The sequence below is a fragment of the Globicephala melas genome, chromosome 21 (genome assembly GCF_963455315.2).
Source record: "Globicephala melas chromosome 21, mGloMel1.2, whole genome shotgun sequence".
Taxonomy (NCBI): Eukaryota; Metazoa; Chordata; class Mammalia; order Artiodactyla; family Delphinidae; genus Globicephala; species Globicephala melas.
In genome coordinates, this window is record NC_083334.1 from 28,278,631 (window position 1) to 28,292,094 (window position 13,464).

The 13,464-nt window shown below is 40.5% G+C and overlaps 1 protein-coding gene across 2 annotated transcripts in view; it reads left to right on the forward strand.

Moving 5' to 3' along the window:
* Nucleotides 1-13,464, forward strand: part of KCNU1 (potassium calcium-activated channel subfamily U member 1) — a 179,655-nt gene that overhangs the window by 33,424 nt on the left and 132,767 nt on the right. For both annotated transcript variants that reach the window (XM_060291451.1, XM_060291452.1), the window contains one exon: nt 7,173-7,289. In XM_060291451.1, coding sequence (XP_060147434.1) covers nt 7,251-7,289 — 39 coding nt within the window. In that variant the 5' untranslated portion in view covers nt 7,173-7,250. The remainder of the gene's footprint in view (nt 1-7,172; nt 7,290-13,464) is intronic.

Consider the following 13,464-nt stretch of genomic DNA (forward strand, 5'->3'; position numbering starts at 1 on the left):
ACAAGAAGATGCTTACCTCAGACACAGCTTCCACTGTGATATGAGTGTCCTGGGGAGGTAAAACCATCTTCATCCTTGACTTGAGACCTGATTTTGTCATTGACTCGCTGCCTGAACTGAGGCCTCCCTCGTATGTCTTCACCAGTGTCTTTGACCAATGGTGTAGATGTCCATTGGGGTATGAAGTAAACCCCTGCTTTTTGAAATAGAAGAAGGTAGGGTTAAACCATTAACTAGGATGGATGGTTTTAGGCGCCTAAAAGATACCATTACCACATTACTCATTACTTTCAGAAGCATTCAAAACACACACATTCATGAGTGCTACTCTGTACACTTTAAAAATGAAGTTCTTACTTTCTCAGATATGGCACGTTTCTTGAAGAGAGCAAATTTTTGAAATGAAACATTTATTTAATCTCATTATAAAGTATAATTTTTCCAGAACATCTGAGTGCCCAGAGGTAAATTACAGAGATGTGTACAAAGTGAAGCTGTTTTTCTAATCAAATCACTGGCATGTTAAAAAATTCATCTGAACTGGAAAATAAATAAATAAAAAGTTCATCAGTAGCAGAGTCTTCATTCCTTAAGCCTAGTCTTAAAGGCACAGCAGTGAAAGGCCCCAATGACCACCAGGAAGTACCAGCCAGAGGGCGGAGGCAACCTTGACACCGCCTCCTCCCCACGTGCAGACCTGACCCCCTGGACGGACTTCACTCACACCTGCCCACTCGACTCCACCCAGCAGCACCTGGGTCTCGCCTGGACTAGCCTCCACTCACTCTGACCAGTGTCTTCTCTGTATGGAAGCCAGGACCGTCCTTTCAATCACTTAGCTCCCTTCTTTAAAGTCCTTCAGCTGTTTCCTCTTAAGATAACATTTTTTGTTTGTTCGTATTTCTTTTTATCTTAAACTGGAACACAAAGGTTCCCTTCTGACACTGCCAGCCTTCTCTTGGGCCACTGCTTTCCAGCCAACCAGCATGTCCAGCAGTGCCATTTCCCTTCCCACCTTCACCCACGAGAATCCCCCAGCCTCACAAGGTTTGTCCCAGCTTCCCGAAGCCCACCGGGGCTCCGGGCCCGGGTAGCTTCTCACGCTTCAGACCCCAGCTTCAAACACGACATACTTGAGGCAGCCTCCTCACCACCTCTAGTGATCCTCACCTGGGTGAGGGTCCTCCTTCCACTACTTGGCTTCTTCCCCAGACACTTTGCGAGTTTCTAATTGTAAACGTCTTCCTCCAGTAACTATATCCCCTGGGAGGGGATGAACTGTGCTTCCAGTGCTTGGAACATAGTAGTTGCTCAGTGCGGATGCACACATGTGCACAGACACACACATCATGTCACCGTGTACACCCATACATATACACACCACACACCACGCCCTGTGCACATACACACTGCTGACGGTACTTCCTTCGGAGGACAGTTTGTAGTGAGACATGGGAAATATGGAGTAGAAAAGTGTGATTAACTTAAGATCCATGTATCAATAGATTCAGTATTTCATCCACCTAACAAATATTTTGAAAGATCTATGATGTATTCATTCAGTCCCCAGTTATTTACTAAGTTCATGTGATTTGCCTGGTATGTGCTGGGTGTATGGTCGGACACAGGGTACTTGGTGAAGAAGACAAGAGTTAGGATCCCCAAACTTGTGCAGCTTATGGTCTGGCGAGGGAAGATAGAAAATAAACCAGGCAACGAGGAAAGAACAGAACTATAAGTGTTATGACGTGCTAAGGAGGACGGGGTTGGGATGCCATAACAGAATCCTGGGGCACGGGGCTGGGCCCTGCTTTTTGTAGGATGGTCAGGAGGTTGTGAATGGGCATCCAAATGAAGACTTGAGAATAGCAGCTGCTAGAGATGGGAGTGGGTGATCCAGGCAGAGAGAACAGTGTTGTAAAGGCTGGAAAAAGCAAAGCCTGCGTGTTCTTGTAGCTAAGGGGAAGCAGTGCGGCTGGAGCACAGTGTGGATGAGGCAGCATCCACAATGTGAATGGGGTGCAGGGTGATCAACTTGCCCAATTTGTCCAGGACTGAGGTGTCTCCCAGGGTGTTGGATTTTCACTCCTGAACCTGAGACAGTCCTGGGGAAATGGGGATGGGTGCACAGCCTAGGTTCAGATGAATTTGGAGACTGATTTGAAACCATCCACACATTTTCTGACTCACCACAGAAGCTAATAATATTATCACAATAAAAGAACATTAGAGAAACAAACTACCTGTCTGTTTAAATTGAATTAAATATTTTTCTGTTCTCATAGGTCGGTTTCCAGGAAAAGGGGAAAAGGGGCCTAGACAGCATCTTGGAAAGAATTTGTAATACTTTGACAATATTCAATCACCAAAGTTAGGAAGTGAGAAAATTTCATTGATGGTGACAGCTGTTGTGACTAAAGTCAATGATGTGAATGAACTTTGACTTGGAAACTGTGATCTTATTTTCCAAATACCTGTAGGTGTATAGTGTGTATGTGATATAAACAAATAAATCCCTCCCTTCCTCTGTCCCTTCCTTCCTCCCTTCCCTTCCCCTCCCTTCCCTTCCTTCCTTCCTTTATCCTCCTGTCTCTTCCTTTCTTTATGATCAGTGCCATTCAGAAAAAGAACTCTAATAGCTAACAGTACCTTTTCTTGTATTGAGTTTTATACTTTTCTAAACATGATCCCACTACCTTATTGAGCCTCAATGATTCTATCAAGTCTGTATTATCATAAAATAAGACTATGAAAAATTAAAGTGACTTCGTAGGCACCACACAGTAACTTAACAGAAGATAGCTTAATGACGGCATTTTGTGAAAATTACAGGTAAACTTAAAGGAAGGAAATATACCTGTGGTAGCATTTCTAGGAAATGCTATCGTTACGTCTGCCACTGGTAGCAGAGTCATGACAGACCCCAAAGGACAACAACATCTCTCCTGGGTCTCATCAGCTCATGTCAGGTCATCTTCACAATAACTAAGAGGAACTAGCCCCTCCCTCGGGCACTGACATTTGCCTGCCACTCGTGCACACTGAAAAGCGTGACATTTCTTACATCTTTGAAAACATCAGAGGAAATAAAAGCTATTGCTCTCATTTTGAACTTTACCTCCGCTGGACTAAAGGGTTTGCTGACAGGGTGGGGATAAAAGCAAGAAAGGGGAGGATCCCATAAGGAAGAGATAAGGGGAACAGATTCCTGAGCTCAAAAGCAACCAGCCAGCGTTCGCCCGGGTGAAATTGCTTCCTGCAGCTCCTGCAGTCTGTACCATACCTTTCTGACTGAGAGGATATGCAAAACTCCTGAAGTGCTTTTCTCATCCGTCCTTCTGTGGTTACTGAGAATGTGGCATCACTTAGAAGAATCAGCACATTGACACGTGGTTGGAAGTCATTTCACTCAAAAAGAGTTGTGCTGAAGTTGTTTGCACAAACCAAATGGATGACCCTTTGACCATGGCCACAAAGGATACAGTTTCCACAGGGTCGTGGAGAAAGTCAGTAACAGCATCCAATCTAGAATTCTGGTCTTCGAAGACCTATGTCGTGGACCTTCTGCCGTTCATTCATTTGCGTCCTGTGAGTTGGCACCTCGGTTGTTACTGGACCCTCTCGCTGTTACTGCACGGGTCTTAGGACTCTGGTACACCGAAGTCCAATTCCTGGAATCATTACCATGTGATCATGACATCATAGAAGAAGCAGCCCGACAGTTCTGTCTCCTGTTGTGTCTAACCAAGTCAGAGGACAGTAGTGGGGAAGCCCTGGGGAAAATGTCTTGTACAGCTGAGATCCAAGCAGCGTTTATTCTTTCCTCCCTTGTGACCTTCTTCAGTGGACTCCTCATCTTATTAATATCCAGGCTAATCTGGAGGAGCATTAATAAATGGCAAAAGAGCGAGGGAAAAGGAATTTTCTCGGTCAGTTCCCCTGAATGAAGATCAGAGACAGGTTTGGCATGCGTTTGTCTTCAGAAGACCATGGAGGCTTCACTCAGTTTTCCCGGGTTAACAGCCGGCTCTGATGCGGTGACTTAGAAACGGGTCCATCCTGCTCAGGGGTGGAAAACAGGACCCCAGGCCGCCATGCCAAAGGGTGCAGCTACAGGGCCAGGCCTCCTCTCCCACCACTGGGAGAAGCAGTGCCTTGTGTGGATGATGGTGCCTGTGAGCTCTGGAAGCAGATGTCATTGTTTTGAACAAAACACCCGCTAACGTGAGGTCTATGCCTCTATTTCAAATTTTAAAATGACAGTTGTGTTAGGTACCATGAGGAAGGCAGAAAGGAACGTCAGTGTCAACCTCACCTTCATGAATCATTCACGCAGGATGCTCATATACTCACAAGTATACATTGCCTTTTATACACGTTAATACAACACACGGAGTTGTGCACACAGGCCGAAACCCATGCATACGTGCACACGCCATCCAGCCACAAACTCAGGGACACTTTTTTACACCCAAACAAGCTTTGCAAGGGTGGGCACTATTGAATAACAACTGGAAAATGATGATGGTAAGAATAATGGTATCCTATCCAGATAAGACTCTGCTTAAGAGAATAAAAACGCTCAAATGTTACATAATGGCTGTTCTGGGACCAATGGTTGAAAGCAAAGATCTGTTCACAGATTTTCTTTCCCCAATTTTATTTTTCTGATTTCCATAACAGAACACATCAACTGTGTTTTGTAATTAATACTGAAAAGTTGCTTGAAACATTGCCTCTTGATGCTAAACATTGATGTAAAATAAAAGAATTTATAACTCGGTAACTTTTTAAGGTCATTGCCAGTGTCATCATATGAAATTCAGGTGTCTGCATTCTAGAAGTGCCTAATGTGGAATTCTATAGATTTTGTCGCTCAATGAGTTCATGCTGTTACTAATTATTTCTAGAGTAAAGGCAGTTAGCAGCGGCATAGCGATTGGGGAATGAATCCTGGGGTTCTGATTTCTTAACAGTACTGACGGTGCGTGAATGGGTACTGGATGTGGTGACTATGCCTTCTGCCTGTTTTTTTCAGTGCACAACTGAATTGGTAGAATTGTTTAATCTCCTTTGACTTCTGCTCCAGGAAATGTATCTTCTTCCCCATTATATTCATTTTTGTGTGGTTACAAAAATGTGAGAACGCATTTGTCCATAAACATTTGCTGTATTTTTCATTTCATTCTTTTGATATAATTTATGTCTGCCCTCCAGTCCAGAGGTACCTTTTCATTTCGAATAGGAAGCAGATGTTACAAAATGTTAATAAGCAGGGTCTGAGCAACCAGAAGACTATACTGTTCTGCTTTTAAATCTTGAAGAGAGAGTTTCATAATAGTTGAGTGACTTCTTAATAATTTACCATATCTAATTAAATTGAGAGTGTTGTATTTTTCTCTAAGCCTTTGGGAAAGTTGGCCTAATGCAAAATTGTCACAAATCTAAGTACTGTGGAAAGTTCTTTTAAAAATTATTTGGAGGGCTTCCCTGGTGGCACAGTGGTTGAGAGTCTGCCTGCCGATGCAGGGGACATGGGTTCGTGCCCCGGTCCGGGAAGATCCCACATGCCGCGGAGAGGCTGGGCCCGTGAGCCATGGCCGCTGAGCCTGCGCGTCCGGAGCCTGTGCTCCGCAACGGGAGAGGCCACAACAGTGAGAGGCCCGCATACCGCAAAAAAAAAAAATTATTTGGAGAGTCATAATTTTCTCCTTAAATGTGCATTTTAAAAGATATACTACATTCATAAGTATGATTTTATTATATCTTAGGGCCAGTTTGTTTTGCCACAAAAGGCACCTCAATTTTATAATGGAATTCAAATGAGTGTTCCATATTCATGCCATTGAATATTTTTTTAAAAAATCAATGCCCAGACCCCTTCCCAGGCATGCACAGGATGAGTCATAAGTATTAGTGGCAATCATTGATCAAGATATAAACTCTAGCAAATAACCATTTAATGAGACTTCTCTTCTTACCATTCAGAAAATACGAATAGAAAAATTAAATCATTTCAAAAACTTGGCTCCACATAAAATGAGCTTTTCTAAAAGTCAGAGAGGTCTTAGTCTGCATGGTGTGGTCAATCCCGGTTCACTTGTGTCTTTCTCAGGGGTAGTTCAAGACTGTCAACAGACACAGAGGCCAGTTCAGACTCCAGACTGTCCTCATTGCCTGCCCACCGGCAGGTCATTTAATTTCTCTGTACCTTGGTTTCCTTATCAATAGAAAATGGATTTAATCAGACTTACTTTGGCTACCTCATAGGATTATTATAAATTTCAAAGACAGTGGTCCCTTTGTATCCCTTTGTGGTTGCAGGACACACCCCCCAAACCTGAGGATGCTCAAGTCCCTTATATAAATAGCATAGCACAGTACTTGCATATAACTTGTGCACATACTCCAGTACACTTCAGATCACTTCTAGATTAGTTATAATACCTAATACAATGTAAATGCTGTGCAAATAGTTGTAAATATAATGCAAATGCTATGTAAATAGTTGTCAGCACCCCATAAATTCAAGCTTGTTTTCTGGAACTTTCTGAAATTTCTTTTTTTAAATATTTTCTAGCCGACGTTGGTTGAATATGCAGTTGCAGAACCCACGGATACAGAGTGGGGATTGTATAACAAGTAAAAATAGTTTGTAAAGTTGAGGAAGGATCATAATTTCAAGAGGGTGTGATACCAAATAAGGAATAAAATCAACATAAAATGGCAAAAAGTTTTCTTCTTCTTTCTCACTCAAAAAAGCAAATACTTAAGTATCACCTGGAAATCCATTTGTAGTTTTTTTTCTTTGTCTGTGTATCTTGACAGAAAAGGATAAGACACTCATGCCCAGAACAGAGAGAAGCACACTGTTCCCGACCTTGATCATAACAGTAGTGTCAGTGTGAAGGGTCTGGGGCTGAGAGTATGTGAGATGGGCATGGTGAAGACTGCAGAATTCAGAATGAAAATACTGCCGAAGCGCAGTAAAATACAAACCCAGGAAAATTCATCGTGTGAAGTAGGGAATAAGTGAGTCCAGGGTTCCCGGCGTTGGACAAGGTGTAGTGCGTTCCGGCTGATGCTCCAGCAGGAGACGCCATCAACACACATAAAACAGATGACCTTCCCTGAGACCCAGCTCACTCTCGATTTCTTTCTCTTGCTTCTAGGAAGAAACATCACGTAGCCTGGACCGTAGACATTCAAGAAGTCTCACTTTCCAGGGAGTCTTCCGTGTTCATGTAGAAATGTTGCTCTCGGCACAGACCTTTGTGGGACAGGTGTTGGTGAGTACATTTCCAGTGCTCACTCGCTAACGAACTTTAGCCACGAGTGTGATGTATGGTCAGTGTGAAAGCATCTGCTGGCCTTTTCTAAAATACCACTACCTCCCAACGGCTATCTCCTTGTGTCTGTGCTCTCTACTGATGATTCTGCTTGCTTTTTCTTTGGAGTGAATATAATTACTTGGCATTACATTTTCTATTTGTTGTCAGCCTGTCCACTAGAAGAAGGACTTCATTAGGGCAAAGGTTGTGTGCCTTTCATTCTCCTTGCATGTAGATGGATGTCTGGCATGCAGCTGTTGCTCAAAAAATGTTAGTTTTCAGTGGATTCTCTGCCCTGTGAGGTACAACTATTTTCCCCTCCTTTGATTCCAACAGCTTCTTTTCTTCATTTTACAAACTGGTCTTTTTTGCCCCTCTATGATATTTATCATTTACTTCCTGTTTTAATCTAGGTAAACATTGACATATTAAAACCCAGTCCAGACATCATCTCCTCAGGCAGATTTTACCTTATCTCCATATTAAGCTAAGAGTCCCCTTCTCTAAGTTTCTATCATTTCCATTGAACGCTGTTAAATTAAAATTATCTGTGCATAAGCCTGTCTACCCTAGTGCACTGTGGACTCCTTGAGAGAAAAGACCGTCAGGGAAATGTTCACACCCCATTGTCTGGAAATAGCAGATGCCCTGTAAATGAATATTGCCCCATCGTCATTTCAGTAGTATCGTTTGATCTGACACATTCAAAAACAATCTGTAATTTGAGGGTATGCTGCCATCCCATGGTGGCATGGTGGAAGGGGACGTATGTGAACTAAAGATTATCCTCTGCTTTTTGTAATTAGTACAAACATCGTTCTTTTCTAGTTAATGTTGTTTAATTACGATCTAACTAATTTTTAAAACTTATCTTAAAGTACATAAGTAAAACTGCTTTGATAAACTCTACAGGGAATACTGAATCATCTGGAAATGTGTCTCTCTGTTTTTTTCCTTCTAAAGTTTTGGTCTCTTTTTTGAAATCCTTGTGCCTATGACCTGTTAGAGAAGGATTTTGTGATTCTCTATGATTTTTATCAGGGATTTGTTAGTTAGGATCTCTTCAAGTGTTCAAATCATGTTGGATTATATGTAGATAATGTTGGAAATAAGGTAGTAAAGGACCCTGGGGTGAGGCAGAAGAGAACTTCCACCATCTACCATGTAAGCACTGCATATAGGGATTGGGTGGGGAAGGAATGATCATTGACCACATATCAATAAAAATTATTTCTTTAATGATGGAAAAATTGTTTTCAATCTGTTATAGCTTATGATTAAATGGTTGGAACAACAGGAAGCATGGAGGAAAGGTTAAATTAGAATAAATAGTCTAGCATTGAAACACAAAATTGAGACTCTCAGTGAGGGTTCCAAGCAAGTGTTTTATGAAAGGATGAGAAAGAAAAGAAGTGGCTTATAGATTTCCTTCCTTCCATCCATCCTTTGTAATTTCCTTTCTTCTTTCTTTCAACAAATATTTACTGCTTGCCAACAACACGCAAAGCATATACTCTAGACATGATGAAATATGCAGGCAAAAATCTTGCACTTACGGGACTTAAATTTTAAATTCTAGTGGGGGTAGAGATGATGGATGTGCACATAAATAGATGAGATAAATTCACGTGGTGATCAGTGCTGTGAGGGAATGATGAATGACGTGTTTGTGAGTTTCGGTGGTTTTGGTGTTAGATCACATTAGATACAGTGATCTGAGAGGAAATCTCTGAAAAGGTAAGATTTGAGCTGAGACTTGAAGAATCAGAAAGCTAAAAGTGATTGAACAGTGGAAGGAACAGGTTTCCTAATAGAGAGAAGAGACTTGTGGATGTAAAGGGCTCAGATTACTGCAAGTACCAAATGAGGTTCCTGTGCTAGAGGCCAGAAGGGCAGAGGACTCTGCGGTCTGAGTGGAGACAGAACCATGCAGTGCTTTGCACTTTGTAGCAAGGAGCTAGGCTATTCAAATGGAATAATTTTATTCTAGTGCAAAGGGGAGTCACTGAGGGGTTTTTAAGCATGGGTTGACATGGTCTAATTATGTTTTAGAAATTCAAGAGGCATTAAAGTTTGAAAATAAAGGAATTGTCAAAGGCATACTAGGCAAATGACAGTAGTGTGAATTCAAGGCAAAAAAACAATAAACGAAGCCAAGTAGCCTGTATTAATTTCCTAGGATTGTTGTAACCAAGTACCACAAACTGAGCGGCTTAAACAACAGAAATTGATTGTCTCACAGTTTTGGAGGCTAGAAGTCTAAGATCAGAGGTTGGTTCCTTCTGATGGCTGGGAGAGAGAGTCAGCTGCATGCCTGTCTCCTAGATTCTGGTGGTTTGTTGGTAATCTTTGGCATTCCTGGGCTTGTAAATGTAACCAGGTCTCTGGCTTCATTTTCACATGGTGTTCACATCATGTTTCTTCTGTTCATGCCTGTGTCCACATTTCCTCTTTTTATAGGGACACCAGTCATATTAGAGTCCATCCTTATGACCTTATTTTAGCTTGAATACATCTGCAAAGACCCTATTTCCAAACTAGGTCACTTTCTGAGGTACTAAGGGTTAGGACTTCAACATACCTTTTTGGGGACACAATTCAACACATAATTTTGTAATGAAAATTTGTAACTAACTTCAACCAAGATATAACATCATGAGTATCATTATACCAAAAATATAACTTCAAGATAATTAATAAATAAAAAAGCAATATTAAAGACACATTGGTAGTATGAACTTTTAGTTCACTTATTTTATATCAGGAGACACTAAATAGAAAAGAAGAAGAAGGAGAAGGAGAAGGATAAAGAAGACCAAAGTAAATTAATTAATAACAAAGAGCTGACTGAAATGATCAAACCCATATGGTAAAAACATAAATTAAACCTACAAATGTCTACAAACTATTTGTAAAAATTCAGTATATATTAATAGGCCCTCAAAAAACAATCCCAATTAAAAAACTTACAAAGTAGAGGCAGAGGACATAAACTGAACACAGTACAATAAATGGACAGGAAAATAATAAACTCAGAAAAAAAGAACCAAAAACAAATAATTTACAGCTAAAAAATTGTAAATATCTCTTTCTAAAATGACTCTTGACTCAGAGAAATCAAACTTAAAATTGCAGAATATTTAGAGAGTAAAGATGATGAAAACATCACATATCCCTTGCACCTACATTATAAGTTGGGAATTGTTCTAAGTTAAATGCATAACATTAACAACTTATCATGATAAATAAAAAATAATTTAAGTAAATGAATTATCAATGTTGAAAAGTCAGAGAAAGAAAACACATTAAATCTAAGGAGAATAAATAAGAAAGCTAGAAATTAACAAATTATAAAAGAGCTGATTATTTGAAACAAACAGTAAAATAGAGAAGTCAATAGGTAGGCTAAACAATCCAAGAGGGGAAAAGCAAAATATATGGAATAAGACATTAAAATGAGAAAATAAATACAGATAAAAAGGAAATTGAAAGATATATGCACAATTAAATATGAAAACCAAATGATTCCTTAGGACAACATAAATAAGCAAAACTGACCATGAAAAAAAGAAAGAAACTTAAACAGACCAAATAACTGGAAGATACAAAGATATTGTCAAAGACTTTATCAACATCACCGCCACTACCCTTCTGCCCCTCTGCCTGTGGGAGACCCAGACAATTTCAAGGTCCAGTCTGCTAGATCTTCAAATAGTGAATCTCTCTAATGCTAATTAAATAGTCCCAGGGCATAGAAAATACAAGAAAGAAAGTATCTGATTTTCTTTTTCAATGAAGGCACAGTATCTATATCAAAACCCACAGTGATGGCAAATTTAATAACATCTGTAGACTAATGTCTTAAAAACGTGGATACGTGGCCAACAACACAGTGTAAGAAGGAAAAGGAAGGAGGAAGATGAGGAGAGGAAGTTGTTGTTGTTTAAAAAAAAAAGAAGGATGAAAAGAAAAAGAAGAAAAATGCAAATAGTCAAAAGAGAAAGAAAATATTATCTTCAAAACCAGAGACCTTCTGAGATCCTTCTAGAGATAAAACAAGACAATGTGCAGCTCACCTCTGCAGCATCTTTGGGTTTGTTGCTTTAGTTATCACAAGCGTGTTTTTACAGCTACCTGCGGGAGATTTTCTACTGAATTTAGTTCCAAAGAGTCCTATTCCTAAACTGTTCCTTTTTTTGGGCGCTATTAATTGTGTAACTGTGTTTCTCTGTTGTTTTGATAGCTAAAACATTTAAGAACCAAAAATATGGCTCATCTTTAGTAAGTGTATCTACTTTTAGCATCATCCTAGGCACTACTTTATGTCCATCTTCTATTTTTCTGTCTTCTCTGGCAGGATGAGTATAAGCCCAGGTTTTTGCAGGTTGTCCTGGTGTAACTGTTTAATAGAGTCTCTTTCATTCTTAAAAGTTTTATGTGTTGTGACAGTAAATGACATAACTGCCTTAGCTTTAAGTGAAAAGTTTTGTTTTTCAAAGCCACAGGACATTTTCCAGGGAAAATGAGCCATTAAAGAGAATATAACTTTGAAGGTCTCCTTGACTGCTCCATAGATTCAACTCCATCTTTCTCCTTTGACTAGAAAGTATGATTTTTTTTTTTCCTCTCTCTACTCCTAATTGACACCATTCCCCTCTCATGATGGGCCATGTCCCTCCCTTTTGGTCACATGTAGCCTTGCTGGAGATGTATACATTTCATGATATACATATATATATATCGTGTGTAATTAATATCACATTTATCCTTCTTAATTTCAGTATCCTGTTGCTAGCCAACCAGGAAGCCACCGCACTGGTTGGCTAGCATCACAGGGACCTGGTAGGAATGGGCACCTTTGAGGACAGGTCCCCGCCCATCCCAGGCTCAGTTTTTCAGTGCCCCGTGGAAGAAGGAGTGCAGGAGTTATGTTAGATGGTTGCCTGTTCCTCTGCAGAAGCAGCGTGCTACTTCTCAGGCTGCTTCTTTTTCAGACCTTCCTCATTCTGTCAGAGTGTCCTGGCCAGTACTTCGTTTCCTCCTAAATCATCATGTTGGTCAATTTCCTGATCACTGGGTTTATTTTCGTCGCTGGGGCAGCTTTGATGAGCTGAGTCTTCCCGAGCTCGCGCTCACACTTCCTCCCAGTCAGCTCTGCCGAGGGCTGCCACTCATCTCCCTTGTCAACCTGGGGATACCTGTATCCAGGATCCCGGAGGCTCCACCCAGCCGGGCTCAGCCTGGAAGCCGCAGGACAGCACTGTGCATGCCCAGTGCTGGGTCCCGCCAAGCCTGTGCAACCTTCACCCTGGACAGCCCTCTGGGCTGGCCTCGTTTTAACAGATTTTTCAGTTGAATTTCATTTATAAAATTGTTTTCCTCAGAGCGCTTCTTTGCTCACATCTCATAGACCTTGGCAAGTCATGTTCTTACTTTTAGTAATGCCCAGTTCGTCTTTAGGTTGTTTTAATTCTGATTTCTTGGTGGATTCGTAATCTATTGTGAGGAGTGTTGTATGCTTTTGTTCCCTTGGTGTTGGACTGGCTCTCTTTTCTACTTTGGTGAAATTTATGGCCCAGGAATATCACTGCCTTTATGATCTCTAGTTTATGGAATTTATGGGGAAATTCTTTGTTGCCTAGTACATGATCAATTTTTATTACTGTGTAATGGACTTTTGAGAGAATCTGTGTATATTTTCCATACCCTTAATTATTTGCTGACTGATTGAAAAGGGCATGTCAACATTTTTCATTTATGATTTTATAGTTTTATCAAATATCTTACATTTCTAACATTTTGAGTTATATATTTTATGTAACATCAGTCAACGCATAGAGTTACCTATTATAACTCCTTGGTCGACGGTGCCTTTTACTGATATGAAATATCCATTTTTGTCACATTGAGTGGGTTTCTGTTGTTGTCGTTGTGTTTTTGTTTTGGTTTTTTTACCCAGGGGATACACTTTAGAACATCATGTTAGCCGGTAACATTGCTTTCATTTTATTCATACTTGATTAGGATGTCTTTGCCCAGCTCTCTTTCAGTCTTTCTGCCTTATTATTTCCTCTTAGTGTGTCTCTTTAAATATCATGTAGCTGCACTTTTGTGTTTATTGATTTAAGAATGC